Genomic DNA, 27,948 nt, shown 5'->3' with positions numbered 1-27,948 from the left:
AAGTTGCAATAAACAAACGATAAGAGGCTATGCACATAACCAATGACATATTGTACATTAACATAATGAGTAATGAAGTGAAATGTATGTATACCATTATTTACATAAAAATGGAATAAATAAATAATGCAGTTAATAGCTAAACTAAATGCTGTAAATAAATTTAGTTTCTCTTATTCCACTTTATGTTTTGTTTGTTTGTAAAATGTTTCGGATGTTCCTTCAGAGTTGGAGATAGTTTACTTCCTAGTCCAAACCTCCCGCAGGACGACGGGGGATGGGAGCGGGCAGGGTTTGAACCCTCGACCGTCGATAAATCCGAACGACAGTCCAGCGCGCAAACCGCACGACCAGACAGCCATCCTGGTCTTATGTTCAGCTTTGCGTTTACAATGTCAAACGTCGTCACATATGGGGACAGATGAAGTAAAGCTCCTCTGTTTTAATGACAGTTTCTTAACGAGGACGTCATGTGACCAGCACAACGATGACGCACCTTTTTTTTTTCCAGTTAATTTCATTTGGACCAAAGGACCAAAAGTTCAACTACAGAGTTGCATGTCAGTTTCAATTTTTGGTATAATGCAAGAAATGATTTTTTAGTTAGAAATGATTATTTTGTTAGGAATGATTATTTTGTATGAAATGATTATTTTAGAAATTCCAAAGACCTAAAAGATATAAAAGAAAGAGTGATTTTTTTTAAAGCGCGTGATATAAATAATATTTTTTAATAAAGTTTTGATGTCCAGTTTTTTTTTTAATTATAGTGCATCAAGGGGCGTTATGGCTGAGTGGTAAAACACTGGGCTTCTGAACCGATGGATCTCGAGGTTTTGATTTCGATAAAGACTGGGATTAGGAGTTTCGGGGATTTTTAAGACGCCTTTGTGGGTACCTGACACTAACTAGGGTAGGTTAAGTGATTGATCTTTTTCTTGACCACTCCAATCTTAACTCTTTCTCTCCTAACTGACGATACCAACGTTGATTCCACCAGAATGTGGTAAATAATTACGGAGAGAAAGAGTTAACGACTATGCTTCATCTCGTAAAACAATTAGTTCGGTGATAAGGTAGGCTCGGTTAAGATAGACACTCCCGTCCACATATATCGCAGGTTAAGATACCTTACGCTTGGCAGTAGAGGAGCCAGTCATCACGACCAGCCTTAGGCATAGACAAACTACGCATCCTCCGATTGTTGGGGGGCCTTGCACAGGACTTTTAGAGATGAAATAGAAAAACTTGGGCCCAATGTTATCGTTAGGTTTTAAATCAATCGATACAGTTGATTTTTCGCTGTTTAATTTTGTATTCTTTTTGGGTATTGAATGAAAGGGATGTTAAAAACAGGAAGCCGGAAGGAGATTTTGAGAGGAAGAGAGATGAAATGCTGATGTTTACGTAACTTGTTATAATATTAAAGTATTTCTAGAGTAAAACCTGAAAGTGTCTTATTATTTTGAAGAGTCTTGTGTCGATTCTCCTATTTATTTTGGGGCCACCGAATTCACTTCAACTAGAGCCTCCAATTATGTCAGGCCATCCCTGTTGCCAGGTTTCGTTTTAAACGCTTTCACTGATGATTTTATAAAGGAGGTTGATCTTTAACACTCTTGTTGACCGTCGGCCATAGAAACAGATAAGCTTTACATCATCTGCCCCCGTCGATCGCAAGGTCTGAAAGGGATTTTTTCTTTTACATTTTGCATTAGCAGAATGTCATTATTTTAATGTTTTCTGTACAAAGTCAATAGTAGAGTACTCCACTGTGTTTTCCGAGTCTACTAAATCCCCTCCCATGATTTGTTCATTGTTCAGGAGTGTAGTCTTATCATGCACACAAATGTCTTGATTCGACGTTAGCTCCGTCTTCTCGTCGGCAGACTTCACTTTTGACGAGAATTTACGAGATGAGGGATTAGCTTCAACGCTGACGTAAATGAGACCATCGGGGCTGATAGTGCGAGAGTCGTCATTGGAACTGTTGATAGGTCTCTTAATGGAGCTAATAGTTTTTTCATTGGAGCTAATAGGTCTTTCATTGGAGCTAATAGGTCTTTCATTGGAGCTAATAGGTCTTTCACTGGAGCTAATAGGCCGTTCATTGGTGTTGACAGGTTTTTCGTTGGAGCTAATATGGGTGTCAACTTCATGACGCAAAATTTCAGTGTTGTCTGGAATGTCACAATGGTCGTTGCCAGGAGAGTTGGCAGGCTGGTTGCCAGGAGAGTTGGCAGGCTGGTTGCCAGGAGAGTTGGCAGGCTGGTTGGCAGGAGAGTTGTCAGGCTGGTTGAAAGGTGGGTTGTCAGGTTTCACTGTTATATCTATCTGCTTGATAACATTTCTCTCAGATTTTGAGGGTGCCTGAAAGTACACATTAAAAAATAAAAATAACTTGGAAATAAATGTTCTAAAAATAATTATTGATCCAATCTCAATCCAGTCGTACTTTTGTGGTGAATAGTTCGATTTTTCGCCACGACGGTCCAAAGTTCACACCCTGCATGATAACATTTCCTGCTATCCTAATGATATATTTATTTATATTCGTTAGTGAAATGTTTATCCGTAGAAGTACACATTAAAACATAAAAATAACTTGGAAATAAATGTTCTAAAAATAATTATTGATCCAATCTCAATCCAGTCGTACTTTTGTGGTGAATAGTTCGATTTTGCGCCACGACGGTCCAAAGTTCACACCCTGCATGATAACATTTCCTGCTATCCTAATGATATATTTATTTATATTCGTTAGTGAAATGTTTATCCGTTCTTACATTGATATAGATATTTACGTCATCAGTTTCTGCACATAATCTCGACATCGTCTTGTCTTCCTGAGAGGCTGTGGAACTTTCTGATTCCTTTATAGCCTCGTTTTCATTCGCGGCAGAGACTTTCTCTTTTATCTTGAGGGATGATGTCGACTTCCTCGGAGGCTTCACCATCTTCACTTTTTGTTGGATTTTATTCTCAACCCCATTGCTGTAATGACTCTCAGACATTTCTGTAGATTGCAAAAACACAAAGACAACATTACAATGTGACAAAAGTATGACAAGACGTTGGCTCTATTTTTGGGGAATATTGACACTAAAGTTTTTACAGTAATCTTCTCTTTGTTTGCGTTTCAGTTTTTAAGATCCATTTAAGTTATTTAAAGCAATAAAATACAGAAAGAGAAAAAGTAAAGAAGGGAATGTGATATGTAGAATAGCGGTGGCGATATAAAACAACATAAAATAAGGAATGATAAAATAAAGGGGGAAATATTAGGTTAGTTGTTGAAATAAGAGAATAATGAAATTATTTCATTTACGATATTCCATTTTTATTTTACTATTTCCGATCTCTAAACTTCTAATTCCCACTCTACCTCATGATTCCGATCTCTAAACTTCTAATTCCCACTCTACCTCATGATTCCGATCTCTAAACTTCTAATTCCCACTCTACCTCATGATTCCGATCTCTAAACTTCTAATTCCCACTCTACCTCATGATTCCGATCTCTAAACTTCTAATTCCCACTCTACCTCATGATTCCGACTCTACCTTCTAATTCCCACTCTACCTCCTGATTCCGACTCTACCTTCTAATTCCCACTCTACCTCCTGATTCCGATCTCTAAACTTCTAATTCCCACTCTACCTCATGATTCCGACTCTACCTTCTAATTCCCACTCTACCTCCTGAATCCGACTCTACCTTCTAATTCCCACTCTACCTCCTGATTCCGACTCTACCTTCTAATTCCCACTCTACCTCATGATTCCGATCTCTAAACTTCTAATTCCCACTCTACCTCATGATTCCGATCTCTAAACTTCTAATTCCCACTCTACCTCATGATTCCGATCTCTAAACTTCTAATTCCCACTCTACCTCATGATTCCGACTCTACCTTCTAATTCCCACTCTACCTCCTGATTCCGATCTCTAAACTTCTAATTCCCACTCTACCTCATGATTCCGACTCTACCTTCTAATTCCCACTCTACCTCCTGATTCCGACTCTACCTTCTAATTCTCACTCTACCTCCTGATTGCGACTCTATCTTCTAATTCCCACTCTACCTCATGATTCCGATCTCTGAACTTCTAATTCCCACTCTACCTCATGATTCCGATCTCTAAACTTCTAATTCCCACTCTACCTCATGATTCCGATCTCTTAACTTCTAATTCCCACTCTACCTCATGATTCCGACTCTACCTTCTAATTTCCACTCTACCTCCTGATTCCGATCTCTAAACTTCTAATTCCCACTCTACCTCATGATTCCGACTTTACCTTCTAATTCCCACTCTACCTCCTGATTCCGACTCTACCTTCTAATTCCCACTCTACCTCCTGATTCCGACTCTACCTTCTAATTCCCACTCTACCTCCTGATTCCGACTCTACCTTCTAATTCCCACTCTACCTCCTGATTCCGACTCTACCTTTTAATTCCCACTCTACCTCCTGATTCCGACTCTACCTTCTAATTCCCACTCTACCTCCTGATTCCGACTCTACCTTCTAATTCCCACTCTACCTCCTGATTCCGACTCTACCTTCTAATTCCCACTCTACCTCCTGATTCCCACTCTACCTTCTAATTCCCACTCTACCTTCTAATTCCCACTCTACCTTCTAATTCCCACTCTACCTCCTAATTCCCACTCTACCTTCTAATTCCCACTCTACCTTCTAATTCCCACTCTACCTTCTAATTCCCACTCTACCTCCTAATTCCCACTCTACCTTCTAATTCCCACTCTACCTTCTAATTCACACTCTACCTCCTAATTCTCACTGTACCTTCTAATTCCCACTCTACCTCCAAATTTCCACTCTACCTCCTAATTCTCACTGTACCTCCTCATTCCCACTCTACCTTCTAATTCCCACTCTACCTTCTAATTCCCACTCTACCTCCTAATTCTCACTGTACCTTCTTATTCTCACTGTACCTCCTAATTCCCACTCTACCTTCTAATTCCCACTCTACCTTCTAATTCCCACTCTACGTCCTAATTCTCACTGTACCTCCTAATTCCCACTCTACCTTCTAATTCCCACTCTACCTTCTAATTCCCACTCTACCTCCTAATTCTCACTGTATCTTCTAATTCCCACTCTATCTCCTAATTCCCACTCTACCTTCTAATTCCCACTCTACCTCCTAATTCCCACTCTACCTCCTAATTCCCACTCTACCTTCTAATTCCCATTCTACCTCCTAATTCTCACTGTATCTTCTAATTCCCACTCTACCTCCTAATTTCCACTCTACCTTCTAATTCCCACTCTACCTCCTAATTCCCACTCTACCATCTAATTCCCTTTCTACCTTCTATTTCCCACTCTACCTTCTAATTCCCACTCTACCTCCTAATTCTCACTCTACCTTCTAATTCCCACTCTACCTCCTAATTCCCACTCTACCTCCTAATTCCCACTCTACCTTCTAATTCCCACTCTACCTCCTAATTCCCACTCTACCTCCTAATTCCCACTCTACCTTCTAATTCCCACTCTAACTTCTAATTCCCACTCTACCTTCTAATTCCCACTCTACCTCCTAATTCTCACTGTACCTTCTAATTCCCACTCTACCTCCCAATTCCCATTCTACCTCCTAATTCTCACTGTACCTCCTCATTCCCACTCTACCTTCTAATTCCCACTCTACCTTCTAATTCCCACTCTACCTCCTAATTCTCACTGTACCTTCTTATTCTCACTGTACCTCCTAATTCCCACTCTACCTTCTAATTCCCACTCTACCTTCTAATTCCCACTCTACCTCCTAATTCTCACTGTACCTCCTAATTCCCACTCTACCTTCTAATTCCCACTCTACCTTCTAATTCCCACTCTACCTCCTAATTCTCACTGTATCTTCTAATTCCCACTCTACCTCCTAATTCCCACTCTACCTCCTAATTCCCACTCTACCTTCTAATTCCCACTCTACCTCCTAATTCCCACTCTACCTCCTAATTCCCACTCTACCTCCTAATTCCCACTCTACCTCCTAATTCCCTCTCTACCTTCTAATTCCCACTCTAACTTCTAATTCCCACTCTACCTTCTAATTCCCACTCTACCTCCTAATTCTCACTGTACCTTCTAATTCCCACTCTACCTCCCAATTCCCACTCTACCTCCTAATTCTCACTGTACCTCCTCATTCCCACTCTACCTTTTAATTCACACTCTACCTTCTAATTCCCACTCTACCTCCTAATTCTCACTGTACCTCCTAATTCCCACTCTACCTTCTAATTCCCACTCTACCTCCTAATTCTCACTGTACCTCCTAATTCCCACTCTACCTTCTAATTCCCACTCTACCTTCTAATTCCCACTCTACCTCCTAATTCTCACTGTATCTTCTAATTCCCACTCTACCTTCTAATTCCCACTCTGCCTTCTAATTCCCACTCTGCCTTCTAATTCTGCTGTTAGTGCTAGCATTTAACGAGGACCATCCAAAGCTTATAGAACAAATTATATATTATTATGATACATTTATATTAATTGCTTTATAACTTATATTTATAACTAAAAATGATTGCCAGATAAAAATGTTTCAAAGATGTTTAGAAAATATAAATCATAATATGTTAATCTGTTATGGTTTAAAATTGTCCTGTTCTTGTCATCATCATCAAACTCCATTTGAGAAAGGGCTTGAGAGGCTTAAATCCTCTCTTGCAAAAGCCCTGGACAGAAACCCTGCTGTCTTGCGTAGTGCATACATATCGCCATACAGGTCGAGAATTTTGGGTTTCCCAGACCTGTCAAGACGGAGATTACCAAGTCTGGGGGGCAGTCAAACAGGATATGAAAGTCTTGTGAAAATCGTGATTTAACTCTTTCTCTCCTGATTGACGATCCCATCGTTGATTTGACCACTTTAAATTATTTTCTGGTTTTATGAACATTAATTTGTGTTACATAAAAGGGACATGCATTCCCATTTAATTCCATACCAAAACAAATAATTTTCTGACTACAAAGTTAATGAAGTTTAATCATAACAAGGAAATGAGCTACGAATGAGTTCAATAAATAATTCTGTCGGATCACGGAAAATAATTACGGAGAGAAAGAGTTAATGTCTTGGTTCTAACATTTGTTATTAACGTACGTTCTGTTCCAGACGAGAGGTTGTCCGCTGTATTCATAACAACATTGATGTAATGTGAGGTTGTCGAACTTTGCCTCTCAAATAGAACTTTGTTTTCACTTCTGTTCTGGTCTGAAAAAACACAAAGATATATTTGAGATAATGTAATACTTTCATTTTTGGTATTTATTTCGGGTATAATCCTTTTGCATGCCAAAAATGAAATATTATTTTTATATATCGATTCTATACATCAGGCTGCTCCGCCCTGTAAAGATCTAGGAAGGAGAAAAGTGGGAGAAGGTCAAACAGATGGCTGCACGGTCACGTGATATGTGCTTCGGACTGTTGTGAAGAGGGACATGAGTTTAAGCCCAGCCTGCTCCCATCCCAAGTCATCCTGCAGGACGCTGATGCTGAAAGTAAAATCTATTTATATGAGACAAAAAAAAACCCACTAGACTAGCCATGAAGGGGACTCGAGTTTTATCACGACTCGAGCAGGGTTGTCTTTGCTGAGCGCAGTAAGGGCAGCACGGAAACCTTCTCCCAGATAGCTTTTTTACCCACTGGTCCAAATAAAGGGATTGGACCGTAGCGCATGGTATAAACAAGAAAGATGTCCTATATAACTACATAAAAAAAAGAAAGTTTTAATATTTGAAAAAAATAATTAAACCATAGCGCACTGAGCATGCTAAGGCTTGAAAGATACCGATAATGGAAGAATATTCTTCAATCTAAATTAAAGTTAACACAAAAGAAGCTGGTCTTTCGACTGAAAGTGTGGAACAGGCGAGCAGGCTAGATCAAACATTGACGGCAGTTTACTTATATTATAATATGCAGACGTCATTTAAAAAAAAAAAGAAGGTGATTACTGTTCCAACTGAGGGGAATGGGCCAGAATATGGTCCGATAACGAAATACTATTGCAGCCCTATGCTCCACGGCAGTCGAAAGGACCAATTAATAATGTTAGATTTTTTAAAAAGAATAATGACTTAGACTGTTTCTGTTACCTTTAGTAGTTAATGATTTAAACTTGATTTTTCTCCTTCGCCTCACAATAAACACTCCAACCAATACACCAGCAATTAGTAACACTAAAGTCACTACTACCACTGGTACAACGTAACTGTTCTTGGTAGATCCAATCTCTTGTGCATCATTTGCTCCTTCAGTGTCTAGTTCTTTTACTTCGTCTAGGAATACAAGAGTAGCTCATATAAATACAATTCTTAAACGGACTTAACACTAATGATCTAATGGAGAGAGAGAGGCAGTTGATAGATCATGTGTGGTGCACCCAGGGGTGGACTGGGTGTAACATTCAGCTCGGGCATCTCTATACAATACGGTCCGCAAATTATATGCCACATGATGGGCATCAAGTTATACCTATCCTCAAGAGTAGTTTTTAAAGTTTAATAATGTATCGAAAGTAGTTATGTATATAAATAATTAATTAGATGATTTTGAAAGTATCAGGTGCATGTTAATAAGAATATTATAACATCATATAATAATTTACTGGCATTCATGCGGCCCTTTCGGTAGCCCTACCAGCCCAATTGGGTACCGGCCCACCGGGCATTTGCCCGAATGCCCATATAGCCAGTCCGCCCCTGGGTGCACCAACGGTCCAACAGACTAAGTGGTAGGTGAATGTGAATTATCTAAATAAACAATTGGGACATTTTATTTGGTCTAGGGTCGCTGGGAGTAATAGTGCTGGTCTTAGGAATCAAACGAAATCCTATTGAATATTGAGATTTTGAATCTTTATTTAAATGTTCTAACTATTCAGTCCAGGTCTAAACAGTAGATCTCTCTTAAATTAGTTGGAATTTTTATACTCAAAACAATAACTACATGCATCAGCATTGTTGTAAGCTATTTTGGCTGAGTGGTAACGCGCTTGGCTTCCAAACCAGAGGATCCCTGGTTCGAATCCTGGTGAAGACTGGTATTTTTAATATCGGGGATATTAAGGGCACCTCTGTGTCCACCCAGCTCTGATGGGCACCTGACAATAGTCTGGTAAAATTAAAAGCGGTTTGTCATCGAGCTGGCCACATGACACCCTCTTGGGCTGTCATAGACACACTAAAACAACAAGAGTCTCGTTCTGAATCTGACCCACATTTACACACAGTCCTGACTTACACACTTTCTTTGCTGTTCACTCAACCATGTACAATGAAGGTCAACTGGTCATTTCATACACAGGCGCTGCACTGCCAGCCACTCAAAACACTTACACTTACTATCACATGGGTTTAAAAAAAAAACAAAAAAAAAAAACAGATGACCTTTACATCATCTGCCCCATAGATCGCATGGTCTGAAAATATAACTTTAACTTGTGTAATACATACCTGATAGCGTTACATTCGTCCTAGAACAAGTAGAACTGCCATGGTCGCTGCTTACTATCAGATAAAACTGGTGCATTGTATTGACTTGTAAATCTGAGACGTTGAAGCTGTACCCTCCATCACGTGACGAAGAAAGAGTAGCAAGATAAACACTATCACCTTTCTCCACTCTATAAATGGCAAACTTAAGTTCTGAGGAAGGATTATCTTCCAGTGACCAGGCCAGTTGAACCATGTCGCTGTCCAGTACTGCAGCAGTCATATTCTCTGGACACGGGGGTGGACCTGAAACAAGCAAAAATAATTATGCTCACGATGCATGTGTAGAAATATTCAGAGACTAATGTACCATCTTTATTCCTTTAAGTGCAGAACAAAACAGAATAAATATTTCTGTAATAAACCACAAATGCACCGGAGAACACATATACATATCTGGTAACAACTAACATGAAAACATACACCAAGAACTTTAATAAAAAAAAAAGGGGTGTTGCCAAATTCAATTCAGACACTTAAAATGTAAATATACTATTTTAGCAGGTCGCACTTGGGTCTAAGTAGCCATATCAAACTCTTGACTTTTTTTTTTTTACCTTTATCTATCCATGGGACACCATACACAATTTGTTAACCCTCTTTCTTGAAACTCTGCACTGACCCTTAACTCTTTCTCTCCTAATTGACGATACCATCGTTGATTTGACCTCATTAAATTATATTCATGTTTGATTTTATAAACTTCACTTAGTGTTATATAATAAGAGCATGCATTCTCCTTTAACTCTACACCAACTAAGCATTTTCTGATAACAAACGAAAAAGTTATTGAAGCTTAATCAAAACATGGTATTGAAATACTAATGAGCAGAATGAATAATTCCATCGGAACGTGGGAAATAATTACGGAGAGATAGAGTTAATTATCGGAATCGAAGACAATGTCAAAAATGAAAGTGTTTTCAGAAAAGTCGTAAAGGATGTCACAATTTTTAGTGGAATATAAACACAAGGCTTTAGTATCAGTGTAGATGCACAAAGAAATGAAAGCCTAGCTCTAGTTGGAACACAGCTCACTGTCACTACGATACGTTCTAAGGAAATACCCAATACAGTTTGGAATCAGCGACGTCGCAGGTTCTCACAAGGCTCGGGTACGCTATTCTGCCTTAACGTGGCACCAGGGTGGAAACGATTACTTGAGGAATTAAATGAATAGCAAAATAAAACTCCTGTGGGAGTGCCCAAGGGAACGCGAGAGTTTTCCCATTGCACGGTGCGTAGTTGAAAGAGAGCTTCCAAATCCCTGTCGATAATCCCGTTCATCAAGGGACCGTTACACTAATGGCGAGTCGTGCACGGTTAGCTTGGTACAGCATAGAAAAATGGCGGAGTCTATTCTCCTAAAACATTGAGTTCTATGTTCTGGCGGTATATTATACATTCCAGGTACATTTAAGGTTCACTTAATTAAAAACCTTTTTTGTGTACCATTACTCTAAAGGAGGCGCGGTGGCTGAGTAATAAAACGCTTGACGTCCTAACCGAGGAGTTCTGGGTTCGAATCCGGGTAAAGACTAGAATTTATAACTTCAGTATCTTTAGGTCTGAGTCCACCCAGTTGTAACAGGCACCTGACTTTAGTGCTGACCACATGAAGCCCTCGTTAACCATACGTTACAAAAACAGATAGCGTTTACATCATCTGCCCTATAGATAGCAAGGTAGGAAAGGGGATGTTTACTTTTGTTTTAGTACTCTGAACGCGGGAAAATACAAACACTTACAAATCTTTAAAAAAAAAAACAACAACGAACCTTTAATATTGAAATAGAGGCTAGAAGTCTGTCGGTCTGGATACGACATCTGAATGAAATATTTTCCGTACTCTGCGAACTTGATGTCAAACATATAAAGGCGTATTTCTCCTCGTGTGGTTATGTTATTAGAATATGTAAAGCTGATGTTGTATCTAGTTACGTCTACAGGCTGCAAGTCCTCTGTTAAAAGACAGTTAAGAAGAGAATAAGTGGGGCAAAAGTAGGGCTACATATAGTTATATATAGCTCATTAACTGAATACTTACTTTATCGAAAGCTAGAAATAGTATTTCAGATAGTATTGAGTAGGAATGAATAGGAAAAAATTAATGCATAATCTAATATAAAAAGACCAATTTCTTCGAGACATTGCAGGGGTATGTAAAATTTGCTTCACATGATTGTAATCCTACTTTGAATCAATATAATAACCAAGAAACTGCTAAAATCATTCACTTATTTCAATATGATCTGATGCTCTGCTATGATCATGGCTTTAGATTGAAAGGTGGCAGGATACACATTTGAACTCAAAAAGTATATAGTCTAGTGACTCTGGTTGCAGAGTACAATCGCATACTGTGACATCTCTGTCAAGTGTTTATCGCAATTAGCTTATTAAACTAGAATCTAGACCTAGATACATTTTTAAATTTAAAAGAAATAGAAATTCTTATTTGATGATGTTCTTATTCAATACTTACCTTGCAGTAACAACATTGATGCCATTCTTGGAGACACGTAAACACACAAAGTGACATTGATGTCAGCTCCCTCTGTAGGGGCAACAAACACTAAAGACTGGTCAGAACAGTAGAGTGCTCTACCTTTGAAATGTATAGATTATTTCAAGCGAAGTTGTCTTAGTAATATGCGTCTATCTTATCTTAAAAATTACAGACAAGAAAAAAAATAATAACCTCCATGTGCCAATTTTGTTGTGCATGCTAATTAAAGATTTAAACTCTATTAAGTCATTTTCCTGGCTGATTCAGGCAATCCGTTCCCTGTTCGTCTAGGATTGCAACACAATTAAATAATACAATCTTCACTGAATCTTTTCTTATAAACAATGATTCAATGTCTAAAAGACTCCATTGCTTGTTAATAAGCACCTCAGCTCAAATAATTTGAATCCCGGACAGTCTTTTGTCTCTCTGTGATAAGTAAGCTGTAAGTTTTAACTCATATGAGATGTAGGAATGGATATAAAAAAAGTTTCCCCTTACGCTCTATGGGACAGTTAAAGTCAAGGTCTCCGGGTTGACGTGATGTCATGTAACCAGCACAGCGACTAACCGCCTTTACTTTCCCCATTAGCATTTGGACTCAGAGGCGAACCCCCCCCCCCCCCAAAAAAAAAAATTTTCAACATTCGAAATCCCAGTCTTAAACGAGATTCGAACCCAGGACCCAAGGTTCGAAACACCAAGCGCTTAACCACTCAGCCAGCGTGCCGCCACGTAGAAATGGAGAACAACCCTAAAAATTCTAGGTAAAAAATTATCACCCGACTTCTCTGACAGTCTTGAAAATAATTGCCTTGTATAAACTGGAATACGAAAGAAATATATGTCGTTAACAAAATGAACCCCAACTGCCAGAAAAATCTCATCGCCCAATCCTAAAAACGGACTTATGGTAATACTTGAGAGGTGCCGTGGCTGAGGGATAAAGTGCTTGGCTTCCGAACCGGGGTCCCTGGTTCGAGTCCTGTTAGGATTTTAATTTCGGAATCTTTGGGCGCCTCTGAGTCCACCCAGCACTAAAGGGTACCTGGCATTAGTTGGGGGTAAAATAAAGGCGGTTGGTCGTTGTCCAACCACATGACCTCCTTGTTAACCGAAGGCCACAGAAACTGATGACCTTAACATCATCTGCCCAAATTGCTACTTTATGGTAATACCTAACCTACGTTAACCTATATGGGACATGTCTGTCAGGGGAAGGTATGTCGGGAATGTATGTTAGTTTGATATTTTGGTATGATTGTTATATCCCCTTGTTATGAATGCAAAGTGTTGCACGTGTTTTGATTAAGTCTTCGTTGAATGTGCGAGAGAGTGTGTTAGGTCAGTAAGGTCTTGCTCCCGGTCCAGGAAGGTTGGACGTTTACTTCCTGGACTGGTATTTATGCATTTATATATATTTATAAGTTGATGACTGGTGTTTTGTGTATTACTATTTCATAAGAGTGATATAATTGTGTGCTTTATTAAGTATTAAAGTATTATCGATATTCATGAATATAAGGAGTTAAAGTTGATGTATATTAAGTGTTCGAATTTGAGTTAAGCAAGTATTGATGAATTATAATTGAGTAACCAAGAAAGTATCAAGCAAATATTATTTAATATTCAAGAAACCCATAGTGACAGGAGCCAAGTGAAGAAACACAACAAGAACTAGAGCCAAGCAGTATATATAAGGTGAACCCTGACAATGTCCAGTCAGTGAAGCGGTGCTATTCGGCACCTGGGAATGTCTACCTACATTGTATAATCAGGTCCCGCAGGTTTAATACCGATGGAAATTTGTTTTCGTTGATGCTTGTCGTGACGCATGTCGTGAGTCCCTAGTCGAAACTAAGTAAATACCACTGAGCTATATAACTTTGTATAGAAATTACAATTGCATTTTCTTTGTTCGTTGTAAGGTACTTAATAAAGTGGAGGCGGGGTGGCTGAGTTGTAAGGCGCTTGGCTACCGAAAGGGGTATCCCGGTTTACAATCTTGGTGATTATTACTTTTGGGATCTTTAGGGTCCGTATTAATTAAGCGTATTACTTAAGGTAATATTTGACTGATATGGCTCATGATTCGTTCAAGTGTCTGGGAAACTTATTGTATTATATTTTGAGTAACGGGGAAGGTTTGGAGGCTTCTGTCCAAAAGTATACATCTTCTTTTTTGGACCACATTATTGTTTGAGGATACGAATTTCTGTTTTGTGTTTCTGATGTTAATATTTCTTTTGTTGCCCACTTTTTTTTTGTTTTGTTTTGTATTAGAAGATGACATTGCCCAAAACACATAAGAGAAGACCGTCAGTTCCATGTTTTCACAACAATTACGGTTAGCATCGTCTAGAAATTGTTCAAACTTGGTAATCATTGGGTTGTCTCTTGTTCTCTTTTGTAGACACATGCATGCCTAACAAGCGAGGTCCTTGAAATTGGGATTCTTTCGAAAGGAACTGTGTTTAGCTGCTATGCAGGCTCAAAGATTCAGAGATACACAAGACAAAAGAGTAAGTTCCTACATAACAATTAAGGTTAACAATGTTCAAAAATAGTTACCTATTGCTTATATATATTTATACCATTAATAAAAAAAAAAAATGATGTTGTATTGGAACAATAATTGAGTAACTTAATTTTGGTATAAATGTATTAGCATTTTCACTTTGTGAAATTATCGGCATATAAAAAGACAACGAACAAATAAGTTGTAGAACACCATTTTTAAATTACATCGACTAAGATTTCACTTTTACTTGGACATACACATTTTACTGTACAGTAACATTCACTTAAAACTTACTTTAAAGTAAATTGACTTACATTTTACTTTAATGTATCCTTTCAGTTGGACTACATCCTTGGTTCCAGTGTTTGTTATCCTACAGACATATCGACCAGAACTGTTACATTGTAACATCATATTATGACTTATTTGTACATCTTTCAACTGCAAAATAGAGTTCAATATACAAATTCTTCATGGCCGATCAATCGCCTTAGGCTAACTTTAAGCACATCACCCATTTGGTCGTTGTGCTGGCCACATGACACCCTGCTCGTTGACCGTTGGCCAAAGAAACGGATGACCCTAACATTCATCTGCCCTATGGATCGCAAGGTCTGAAAAGGGAAATTATCTATACGTCGACCCTGTAGTCTCCCTTTGTTTTGTATTATTCTAATCAAACTGAACACCCATTATTGCGTTACTTCATGTCTTTTATTATCACTGACAAAATTCTACATACTATTGTTATCATCTTACTATTCATTCTTTCTCTTTAATATGGTTACTGAATTTGGGATGTAAACCAAACAAGAGTCTTAGCTACTTATCAATGGGTACACGACTTCATATCCCTATGCGAGTTTTTACAAAGCATCGACTCATTCTGTCTTTATGATAAATAGATCTAAATAGTAATATCCTCCACACATATTCTCGAATTATAAATAAAATAAATAAAATACAAATATAAAACAGGTTAACGTGTTTATGAATATTTCTTAAACTTATGAGAAATGCTTAACTGTTTTTAGTGTCTCTGTCTGTCCATCCTCAGTTTCAAAGAGCAGCTCAAAGTAACGACTTGTATTACTGAACACTTGACACGAGAACAGATTCTTAGTGTGGTCATCGACTTCCACAAGCTCTTCATTCAAAGAGGATGTATTCACAAAGAATATAGCCTTGCTCTCTGTGAAATTAACAAGAACAAGAAAAAAAAATACTTTAAAAAAATATTTTTTTTTGGCCTCCCACAGTCGTAGAACGACTATTGTTCATCTCGTAGAGAGAACCTTTTTCATGTGACTGTGGAGCCCCTTATTTTGGAGAGACACCATCTACATTTAGGTGGTTTTCGCTTTGGTGGTAGAGAAGACAGCCATTTTCCGTATGGCACGCTTTTCATCCAGAGCTGAGGCCCCTGTTTTTTTTCACTGACCATAGCTTTCTTGGTCACCGTCTCTCTCCAACTAGTGCGGTCTAAGGCTAAAACAAAGCTTATAATAAGTGTAATTGTATTAATTAGTTTGGAGCAGTCATGTAATAGATAGTTACATGATAGTTTGTAGTAGATATAGAGTGTAGACTAACAACAATAAATCTGTTCAATTAGAGATATTTTTACCAAAGGTTTTTGTTTAGCCTTATATGATATGATCCTATCATTTGTCTGGACCCGTTGAAAAGGGGTTGCCCAGACCACCCTTCAAAGCAATGTGACCCTGCTAAGAGACGGCAGATGAAACCGTGTCTTGTTTTTTTTTTTTCGGACTGTTCTAGACTTACTTTTCAACAGCTTTGGGTACTCATATACTCTTGACCTGAATGGTGACATACAGGGCCGGTCCTAACAATTGCAGGGCCCTATGCGAAACAGTTTGCGCGGGGCCCAGTCTGGGTAGGGATAAGAAGAATGTTAAAAATTAAGATTTTTTATTAGAAAATACATCCGTCTTTGCAATAATTTTTTATTAAATGAAAGGTGACAATGCCGCTTTTATGATTGGCTCCCCAAAAGGACAATTTTGCTATTTTTTAGGATATTTTAATTATTTCAGGAGATCATTTCTGGACTTTTTTTTATATATTGTGCAATTCCAGGAGATTTTCAGGAGATCCTGGAAAATCAGAAGGCCGCTGAAACCCTGTTATTATGTATAAGTTTATAATGGTTTAATTTAATAATTTACACCTAGAATTAGCGCAGGACTATACGGTTGCAGTGGCTTAAGTCCGACCCTGGTTATCACATCATTATTTAGTAGCGATTGTGACTAGTTGGAAAGCATGGAATACACTTCATATTTGTGCTTAGCTTGTTTCACGTGAGAAACAAGGGTCTACAGTTGAATTGTGGGTAAAGAAGTCTCACTTTGAGAGTTGACCACATGGGAATAGAAGAAGACAGACGTATCTTGTTTTAATATGAAAAACATTGCTAGCTATCTATCTGATGAATTTCATTTGAATTATATTGTCCAATTTTGTAAAGTCACTTATGTGATTTCTTGATGGCTGGAATTGGCAGTACCTCATTTTATGATCAAATAAAGGTTCGGTCTGCTGATATTGGCTTTGGTCAATGAATTTTAATATTTGTTGTTGTAGTGTTCCCCCTCTCTCCGTGCAATGACGCTACTGACACCGCCACTAAAGCCCTAGTCTACCGGACCTGTGTGTTTGCACCTTGCTGTACGGAAGTGAAACATGGTCAACCTACTCATGGCAGGAAAAAAAGCTGAATGTCTTTCACCTCCGATGCCTAAGGCGGATCTTTAAAATAAGGTGGCAAGATAAGATAACCAATGAGGAAGTGCTACAAAGAGGAGGGTGCCAGGACATCCGCTCTGTTATCAGCAGCAGACGCCTTGGCTGGCTTGGCCACGTTCGTAGAATGCCAGTAGGTCGACTTCCACAGGACATCCAGTATGGCGATCTAATAGAAGGCAGGAGAGCCGTTGGTCGCCCACTTTTACGTTATACGGATGTATGCAAACGCGACATGAAGCTCTTCAAAATCGACACTGGCAACTGGGAAGAGGTGGCACTGGACAGATCCACATGGAGAGAGAAAATAAAGGAAGGGTCACAGATTGCAGATGTCATACACAACAGAAGCAGAAAGAAGGGTGAAAATGCAACGGCGCCTGGTGATTATATATGCCCAACCTGCGATCGCAGCTGTGTATGAAGGATTGGCCTCTTTAGTCACACAAGAAGTTGCAAAGGGAAAAGATCGTCTCTCGAAACGTAAAAAAAAAAAAATGCCACAGAATCCATTAGCCTCCAAAACTTTATTACTGATTTAAATTTATTTTTCTATTACATATACACATTTCTATTTTTCATACTAAGACAATGCAAAACGAATAGTAAATATTCTGTCAGATGTTCATTGGTAGTGTACGCTGGCAGGAAGTGGCCAAGTGGGGAAAATATATAAGATAAGTCATAAGTCCTGGGGATTGTTTATGGCCGGAACGATGTCGCCCACACAGCAGTTCCCCCCTCTCCACCCAGCTAATCTGACCAAAGGAACGGAAATATCCGATACAGTTTGGGATAGTAGCGCCGCAGGTTCTGCCAGGTTGTAACACTGTCTGCCACAATGTGCCTAAGGGTCACCAGCTCTTGCGTTTTCCTCAGGGTTGTCTCCCGAAGCCTTTGCCATTTTTGGGTATAGCCGCAAAGCAGCGGAGGTTTAGATTCAGAGTTTCCCATCTCCTCATAACATTGATCAAACACAAAATTAAGATTTTTCATGCTAAACAGTATTTGTTTTAATGCTTAATTTATATAAAATTATAAAAAAAAATCATGAAATATACATTATTCGGTACTAACTAGCTATATTGTTTACAAAAAATAATACTAGGGTAATGAGGTATTCAAAGATTATGTCCATAAACAAAGTATTTTATCTATGAAGTGCAGTGGAACCAACTACACTGAGCGTCCACTGTATATTCATATGCGTATATCGTTATATAATAATCATACATTCCATTTGTTTCTCAAATTCTTTTCATGAGTCGCAGTCATCATTTTCGCATTTTTCAAGTTTGTTTGTCGTTGATAAAGTATATAGATTCAATTCCCTTGTGTTAATTAGATATTCATGAGTTACACAAATAAAAAAAAAATATATACATTAAAAATAATGGTGTCTTAGAGGTATACATAATATGCAATGATATAACACTAGGACCTGATGTAAATTGCAATATCCTAATGTCAATGGAAAATGATGTTTTTGTCTAATTTATAAATTTTCTGTAAGAAATCTGTTTCTCATCTTGATTCTTGATAATGACTTTGTGAACTGTTGATATTTTTATGACACCTTAAATACATCAATATAAATATTTATAATAAATATTATAATATTTTTTTTCACATAACCATACATCAATGAGATTATTATTTGCTAATGAAACAAATATTATTCTAAGCGATTAATTAAAATAATATAGCCTAAGATAACCGATTAAAGTAAACCCCTTTTAAAAAAATATTTCTATATCAAGTATTATTATAATGTTTATAACTTTTTTTAATGATAATCTTATATATACTATAATAGTTAATTTTATCATTTGTAATTATAGGGTAATATTGCACAAAAATATATGTTCTCAATCGAGTCTTGATCTCTGTTGATACATATATCAGTTATTGCCTCAGATAGTGGTATATATCCTGCTATGTAAACTGGGAGTGTACGTTCCAAAAACAATTAAAATGTAAAAAGAACAGGCAACAAATGTTAAATCTATTAATTATTTAACTATATGTTTCTAAATCAAATAGTTCTATTAGAAAATAAATTATAAAAATGTGTTATTACTTACATTTTCCAAACTGGTTTCATTTTTTCATATTTTGACAATGCTGTCACATTCAGGCGCAAAAAAATAATCAAAACCGAATGTACCAAGTAAACAGCAGTAGCAAAATGTATAATTACATGTTCTTAATGGGCTTTATTCACCGGATATAGATAAACACATTTACCCATGTCATAATATTGATTAAAAAATGAAAAATAAGTATCACGTGACAGCCTTTATAATTACATAATTTGTATAGAAGATATATAGAATGACGTGGCTCAATGTTGTTTGTTTCAATGATACTAGGATTGATGTTGCTTTTTTCGCGGAAATGGCGTAAGGTAGATTAAAAATAAGCAGACTTAAGGAAAAAGAAATCCGTTGCTATAAAAATACGGAATTTATGTGCTATTTACTTTTATGCTTTACATATAGACTGTGGACTTTGAGGGAAATGCCGAAAATAAAATACAAAGGTTTGAGAAAAAGCTTATGTTTTTTTTTTTTGGGGGGGGGAATTGGGGTGGACATGTTGTAAATCTATCAAAACCTATTCTAAGTTAGCACTTAGAAGACTAAATGAAGTTGTGTACGAAATACGGAATGTCATGTAGGCTCGTACGTCAGTCAATGATGTATCTTGATCAATGAGCGGTATTTTTGCGTATATATTGTAGCTATTGTTTCTCAAATTATCGTTTAAGAGTTTGGTAATGAATGCGAATTAACAATTTTCGAAGATGAAGAGTGTCAGTGTTCTGTAAATACTAGCAGTAAAATAATTTATTTTACTGTCCTGACATCCTGTGGTCAAAGCTATTACCTGCACACAGGGGTCGCTCCTCTCTTCTTAGCGTTTAGTTTAGATAGCCAATGACCGGGGATGAAATGACCTTTGTTGAAGTGACCGGCAACCTATGTATATATATAATGAAGACTGGGTTTCTGAATTTGGAATTTTAGGACAACCTCAGTCCACTCAACTGTATTGGGTACCTGACATTAGTTGGGGACAGTAAAGGCAGTTGGTCTTTATGACTGCCACCTGTCAACGTTATAAATGGTGGGCCATAGAAACAGAAGACCTTTACATCATCTGCTCCCATGCATAGAAAGGTCTGAAAGAAGTAATTTACAGGTTTTATTTTTCCTATTATTTTTCCAATGTAAATGTAATTTTGATTTTTAAAAAAAAATTACCTGATGACATCTGACAGAAATACTTGACGTAATTATTTGCCGATTCTTGCCAACCACTTGTTGATATTATGACATAACTAAAGGATCCGGATGGCGTCTGAGCACCATATGACCATCCGAAGTACGTGGCGTTCTATTATGAAATAGGATTTAGAGTTTGTCTCAGCATATTGACTACAATGCATAGTGTACATACCAAGGCTAATATGTATATGTATTTAATTTGCGAAGAGAGAGAGAGAGAAACGTGAAAATAGAGAAAGAGTGAAGGAGGGAGAGAAAGAGAGAGGAGTAAAAGTGTAAGTAAAAGAGAGAGGAAGAGAGAAAGAGAAAAGAAAAGAAAACAGTACAAGCAAAATTAAAAAAAAAATACTTACAAAAAAACAAAGCTTATATTAAGTGTATCAATCAGTCATGCAATTAATTTTGTAATAAGCTTCAAATGACAAATCTATAGAGGGACTAATTCAGTCAAGTCTTCACTTCAGTCAAGTACTATTTCTTTCCCTTAGATTATATTACCACTCTAGTCAGTACAATTTGTTTCCTTTTGAGATACCAAACATAGCAATTTATTACCATTAGTTAAGTAAATAATGTTTTTTAGCGGCCCCAGAAAGGGGAAAAGACGCTATTAGTTTTGTGTGGAATGTCTGTCCGTCCATCTGTCCGTCCGTCCCGTTTAGATCTCGTAAACAAGAAAAGATATTGAAAATCTGACAACATATTTTAGGCCATTCAAAGTTCTGATGCAACGTCTAATTTTTTTTTTCCTGAAAGCGAAAAATCCAATTTTTTAAATCACTTATGCAAGCAAAACTACATCACTTTTACAACTATTCACTATTAATAGTAACAAACACTGGATGCTCTTTAGAAGGGGGGGAGACCATTTACCATATTTAAACATGTTTATGCAAATAGTTTTAGATTTTTTGTGAAGAATTTTTTTTATTACATTTATATTGCTAAGCTATGTAAGTTCTGTCATACAAACTACTACATTTACAAACAAAAAAAATGTTTCTTTTTTTTTAAAGAGAAAAAATCTATTTAGTAGGCATATAAGTCGGACATAATTTAAAACAACAATTAATAAGTAGTTTTTCATATAATCGCGTGAACTGCGTCACTAGCAGGAGTAAATAATGTACTTCACTAAAGGAATTTAAAAAAAAAATTTCTTGAGGATTTGTATAAGAGATTGACTGTTTACATCACAATTAGATCAATTAGATATTCAGCAGATGACATCAGTTAGGCCAGGTTCACATCTAACTTCACATTCACTTTTACCTATCCTTTGGTCTGCTGGACCGCTGAGCACTACACAAGATCTTTCAACGTTCTTTCTCCATTCATCTCTGTCATTTGTCTTTGATAGAATTTCATTCTGATGTTCTTTCTGAAAATATTGAAACCTGCCTTTTTACCTGCTTGGGTGGACCATTTCGGGGGTCCAATTTTGAGTTAGCGTTTCCACACAAACTGACTTCGTAGCCTTGTTCTTTCTATTCTTGTGTTGTCAGGTAAAAGAAATAATTGTGCAAAATTTCAGCTTGGTCCGAGATTGGGTATCAGAGAAATAATGTGTATAAACGTTTGGCCAAACAGACACAGAGACAGACAGACAGAGTGAATAGATATAAGGTTTGTAAAAAAGAAAAGATATTAACTACACTTTTGTGAAACAGGAGTGGAAACAAGAAACACATTTTATCTCATTCACAATTAACTTAAAAGAAACTTTCACTTACTATTCCATCGTCCCATTTGTAAACACCATTCACTTGGTCCCTTAATCCGATGTAAGCAGTCTCAAATTCATTGGGCAACATTCCTTTATTTCACATTACATATACATTTTAGATTACATATATATTCCTCATTACGTATATTGTGAATTATGTAAAGGAAACACCACAATAACCAAAACAACACAAATTTAATAAGTGCATTTAAAATTCTACTTTGTATTATATACTAATCCTTATTTCTCTCTATCTGGCTCAGTGTTCTTGTTACACAACTTAAATCAATGCAGAGAGAAGGACAGATATTTCATTTTCCGATAACGTGATTTACTATTCAAAATCTAGCGAATGGTTCTTGTATAGCCAGTGTTTCCCAAAACGTGTTCCGCGAAACCCTACTGTTCCGCTAGGTCTGAATAAGCGTTCCGCGAACTACAAGAATAATTAACAGTAAATACAGTATCTTATATAATAATAATAATAATAAGGCTTGTCTTCGAGTCCGAAGATTAATGAGGAATGCAGTATTTCCCGTGAACCACAAATGAAGATTAAAAACATGTTATAGTTGAATTGTGTTTAATGATTTGATTGCCGGGGTAAGTAAAGAGTTTGTGAGTCTGTTACTCTGATGAATGTATGTGGATACGAAGTGCATTAATAAAGGCACATACTGTAGGGCAAAGCACCTGATGGGTCCATCCACATATAGGACAAGCTTAAGGAAGGCGTCCTGGATTAAGATATTGAACACACCAGAAGTAGAGAATGAACGGAATAAAAAAAATAAATAATAATAATAATAATAATAATCGACTCTTGTGGCTTGTGACAGAAACAGATGACCTTTACATCATCTGCCCTATAGACTACAAGGTCTGAAAGGGGAACTTTACTTTTTTACTAGTGGCTAGTCTTTTGAGGGCTACGCAAAATACTGCATTTCTCATTAAATCTTCTAACTCGAAGACAAGCCTTAGTATTATTATTCAGTATACTAGGATAAGACATAAGATAATTTGTATTGATCCAATCAAATGGAAATTCAGTTTGACCACAATTGACAACCTCAGCGTAACAACTGTACAATAAAAATATAGATGCAAATACGAACAACATTCACACACGAAACACATACACACTCACAACCAGCGCTTTATAAATTAGACTTCTATAAGCTTCTCGATGACGACAGCTGATCTTGTAACACTCTGACCGACAGTGGGATGAAGGAGTTTTTAAAATCTTTCTCTTTTAGTCTTAATGGAAAGGAAACGACCACTTTGTTCAGATCTAACTAGGATAAAGTCTTACAAGTGCTATTCTCTCCTAGCGTTATTGGTTTATGCTACGAGTTGCCTAAATCAGCCATGAAATCAATCACTTTCAACTGTTTATGTAGCATGCATGTCTAGGTTTATACATGAATATCGGTAATGGTGAATAAATCTATAATTTAATAAGATATCAATAATACATTGTATCCCCCATACGAATGAAGTGCTCCAAACGCTTTAACATGCCCCCCCCCCCCAAAAAAAAAAAAAAAAAAAAGATTCTATGTAATAGTTTCTGTGACTTACTTTTCACAAAATTGTCAGTTTCTATATTAAATATATGTACCAGATGACCTCCAGGAAACTTCGTACTACAGTCTTTTTTGGCATGTTCATAATACTTCTTCTCTTTTATAAGTATCAAACAGGAATGACTGTCTCTGTGATACGTCATGTTTGCGGGGCAGAGATTTGAGGCTGACAACATAAAATATAGAACTAACAACAAAAATAACAAAATGGTGTTATCAAGCTCAAGGTGCCACATCTTATTGTCAAATTTTAGGGTTACTTCATTAATTTGAAGGAGGCGCGGTGGCTGAGTAAGGCGCTTGACTTCCGAACCGGGGTTTGGGGTTCGAATCCTGGTGAAAACTGGGATTTTTAATATCGGAATCTTCGGGCGCCTCTGAGTCCACGCAGCTCTATTGGGTACCTGACATTAGTAGGGGAAAGGTAAAGGCAGTTGGTCGTTGTGCTGGTCACATGACACCCTCGTTAACCGTAGGCCACAGAATCAGATGACCTTTACATCATCTGCCCTGTAGACCACATGGTCTGAAAGGGAAACTACTTTTTACATTAATTTGAGAATGTAAGATAAATTCAAAGTATTTAGGACTAGCCGGATATGACCCGCGGCCTGCGGGCCCTTGTTTGTGTATGATTGATCTACTGGATTAAACTTAGATCTATGTCAAACTTGGAGAATGTTCCCTTTACATTTTCTAAAACAAATTGACACAAAAATAAAACTAGAATGTGAAAACGGGTTTACCCGTTCAACCAACCTATTCATAGGATCACATCAAATGTAAAATATTGGGATAATGGCATATGTTACACCATTTCGTTCTATAATAGTGATACAATACGGTACTTTTAAGTCTATTTTGGGACTCTCCGATTGTGGGAGGGACATTAAATATACAATACGGTCTCTGCCATGATTTTAGGAACATATATGCCAAGTTTCATCAACATTGGTCAAACGGTTGTAATTTTTATCCGAGACATTAGACATGGATACACAAATACATACATACCTAGAACATATATACAGAAATACATACGTGTATGTGGCTTACTTTCTGCTTTATATATGAGAAAAGTAAACAATTTATTATGGCGTGTGACCTGTCCTATTGCGTGAGGAGGACTGTAATGAAATGTGAAGTGTGCGATTTTAAAATCCATAATGTTAAGAGGAGAGAAAGTGGCTTCACAAATTTAAATTGTTATATGACAACATTAGTGTGTCCTCTTATAAATACCCCAAAAAGTTGTTTGTAAAACAGGTTGGTGTGATTATTAGTGCAGTTCAGAATGCAATATTTAATAGGAATTGACTTAAACACACATACAGCCGTGAAATTGCAAACCACCCAATCTATTCAGAATTCAATTTGGGTATAGAGTTCTTCTTTCTGAGATTTGCACAGAAAAAGTAAGTTTTCTTTTTGTTTCTTTTTAATAACATAGATATAAAAATACTACACGTAAGGCTTACAAAAAAAATATTTAATCTAGATCTAAATCATTTTTTTTACTATTATAATTAATGGCAAACTTATGCTTAGTATGAAATCATTAATGATGGAAATTCATATAAAAATTTTAGTAATTTATAGGCCTATAGCGCTGTCACATCCAATATTTAATGTCAGGAGATTTATGTTTATATTTTAAATAATGAGACATGATATATACATATAGAATTCGCGTTTTTGTGAATGTACTTGTAAGTGCCACTCAAACCGCTCTGCATTCTTTTATCTTTTAATGGAATGGGTAGCCTGAGTCAGCCAGGAAAATCAAAGACTTAGAATATTTTAAAACACAGATCAACATGCAAGACTAGATTGACACATGAAATGCGCAGGACGTAACTATCTTATTTTTCAAGAAACAGCTGTAATCTATAAGTAATACCCAAAAGTTTCAAACTCATTAAGGCTGCTATTGTATTGTTCACAGTTTTCAGATTACATACATGTGTAAATAAAATACATTATGTAATCCTACGCAAGCATACATCCAGTTTTCGATGAGTTATCAAACTGTAAATATTTTAAAGAGAAATAGGCTAGCGCCTATAACATGACACATGGGCTTAGCCGGAAGGAGGGGGGATCAAACCATCACTTGCCTCAGACCTCATTGTCTGAAAAGGAAACTTTACTTAATGCCCCAGTGAAGCCAACGTAAGCAAACTACAGTCACCGAATTCCCTAAGCGTAACCAAAAAGTTTTTTGTGGTTATCCTCCACCTCCAATACAAAAACTAAAGCAAAACTATAGTTACCTTTTTCTACCAGTCGCTGGACTCCATTAATTAAGTGCAGTGAATAGCACATTTGGTTTTTGATTTTTTTAGCGGAAGAGTAGCAGGCTAATTGCACTGTAGATACCTCAGAATATGCATTTTTAAAGCTTAAAATAACGGAAAATAAGGCTTGGATCAGTTGGGGCAGCTCACAGACTCCCTAGCTGTCCTTGATGGTGTGTACTGTCTTTCCACTAATTAAAAGAAGAACCTATTCTAGGCTTTAAAATATCTCTCAAAAGATTTCCTCTTCTTGCACCACAGCTTGGCCTTTGATGATAAGTTATCAGCCGCATGGTCATAATTATTCTAATCGCACTTCTATCTCTCAAAAAGATTCCCACTACTTGCACCACACCTTGGCCTTTAATCATTACGCTATAGATAAGTACACATCCAGATTTACCATATTATATTAGATTTCTCATTAAAAATACAAAGTGGAAGAGGAAACACTATAAACGCATTAGTAATATGTCATAAAATGTCAAAAAGAAAGCATTCTACATAATCATATTTATATATAAAATATTTAATTGGGGATGAAGTGACCGGGGGATGAAGTGACCGGGGATGAAGTGACCGGGGATGAAGTGACCGGGGATGAATATTAGACTCACCCCCATTCCCCCACCCTAGCTACGCCACTGTCCTCTTGTAATTTATGTATGTTGTACAACAAACTATTATGACTGTCTGTGAAACGCATTTTGACTCTTTATTGATATATTTTCTTTGAGTATATCCCGACTTCGGTATCAGACAGAAATAAACACACAGACGTCTACAAACCATCATTTAGTTACACGTATTTGTTCAGGCCTGTACTTTGATACCTATATATTACAATACAATCCCTATCGTATTTAAATATTAAAAAACTTTTTATCGAAAAAGGAAATAAAACATCATGTATACAAAGGCAGGCAATACTTTTTGATATAAGTGATACAAAAGAAAGAAGCCTTGCCTATATAACAACATAAGCAAACGATACGTCTATGAAATACTGATATTAAAAAACAAAGAATGTAATGATAAAATAATTTTAGAGACATCCAGGTTGATGTATTCAGGAGAATTATCACCTTCTCCTATCCTTTAGTTGGACCGTTGGGGCACCACACCAGATCTGTTAACCGTTTTCTCCATTCTTATAAAGAGTATTACATTTTTTTTTAATTTTTTTTTTTACAAAAGAACATTACCTTATTCTATTTATGTGTATGTTTCTGTTGTGTTGTCTTTATATGAGAAAATAGTCCTTGAAATCACAACAAATTTGCATAAGGATCAATAAAGCAGTCTTAGGCTTAGTCTTATTTCTATTAAATCTTGATCTCGGTTATGAGTACACTTGTATAAAAAGAAAACAACAATACGTACCAGTTTGTACTGTGCTCAGCAGATGGATACTAATCAAGCCTAAAACACCAATTATAAATCTCACTTTCATTCTTATAACAGCTTCTGATGTTCCCTTTTAAAGGAACCACTGCACTTTTAAAATTTCCACGTTTTTTACAGTTGAAAAGTGTAATTGTACAATTTCAATCAAAGAGTATAAAGTGTTTAAATAACACACCAAGCTAGTGTCCATGTAAGTATTAATAGACACACGTTGTCTGGATTTGTGTGCGTTTGTTCGTAGAGCGTTTGATGGACTTACTAAGTGTTAAGTGCGCACTTAAGT

The 27,948-nt window shown here is 36.9% G+C and overlaps 1 protein-coding gene across 1 annotated transcript; it reads right to left on the bottom strand.

Moving 5' to 3' along the window:
* Positions 1-30: 30 nt before the first annotated feature.
* On the bottom strand, positions 31-27,948 carry LOC106079201 (uncharacterized). The gene is made up of 13 exons (XM_056011277.1): positions 27,642-27,948; positions 23,957-24,127; positions 22,377-22,459; positions 20,620-20,752; positions 15,610-15,776; positions 14,899-15,025; positions 12,040-12,162; positions 11,333-11,515; positions 9,516-9,800; positions 8,157-8,339; positions 7,156-7,266; positions 2,787-3,016; positions 31-2,370 (listed from the first exon to the last, which is right to left on the bottom strand). Exons 1-13 carry the CDS (start codon positions 27,709-27,711, stop codon positions 1,729-1,731), a joined length of 2,508 nt encoding a protein of 835 aa, XP_055867252.1. The 5' UTR covers positions 27,712-27,948; the 3' UTR covers positions 31-1,728.

This window comes from Biomphalaria glabrata, chromosome 14, assembly GCF_947242115.1.
Source record: "Biomphalaria glabrata chromosome 14, xgBioGlab47.1, whole genome shotgun sequence".
Lineage (NCBI taxonomy): Eukaryota > Metazoa > Mollusca > Gastropoda > Planorbidae > Biomphalaria > Biomphalaria glabrata.
Note: the sequence above shows the minus strand (reverse complement) of the source record. Positions and strands in the feature narration are given on the sequence as shown.

Excerpts from the sequence above, each read along its gene's own strand:
- LOC106079201 (XM_056011277.1), bottom strand. The coding sequence starts at position 27,711 with ATGAAAGTGAGATTTATAATTGGTGTTTTAGGCTTGATTAGTATCCAT. Across the intron at positions 15,777-20,619 it reads TTTCTGTCAGATGTCATCAG|AGAGCAAGGCTATATTCTTT; the intron begins GTAATTTTTTTT and ends TTAATTTCACAG. Across the intron at positions 15,026-15,609 it reads AGACAGAGACACTAAAAACA|TTGAAAGATGTACAAATAAG; the intron begins GTTAAGCATTTC and ends TCTATTTTGCAG.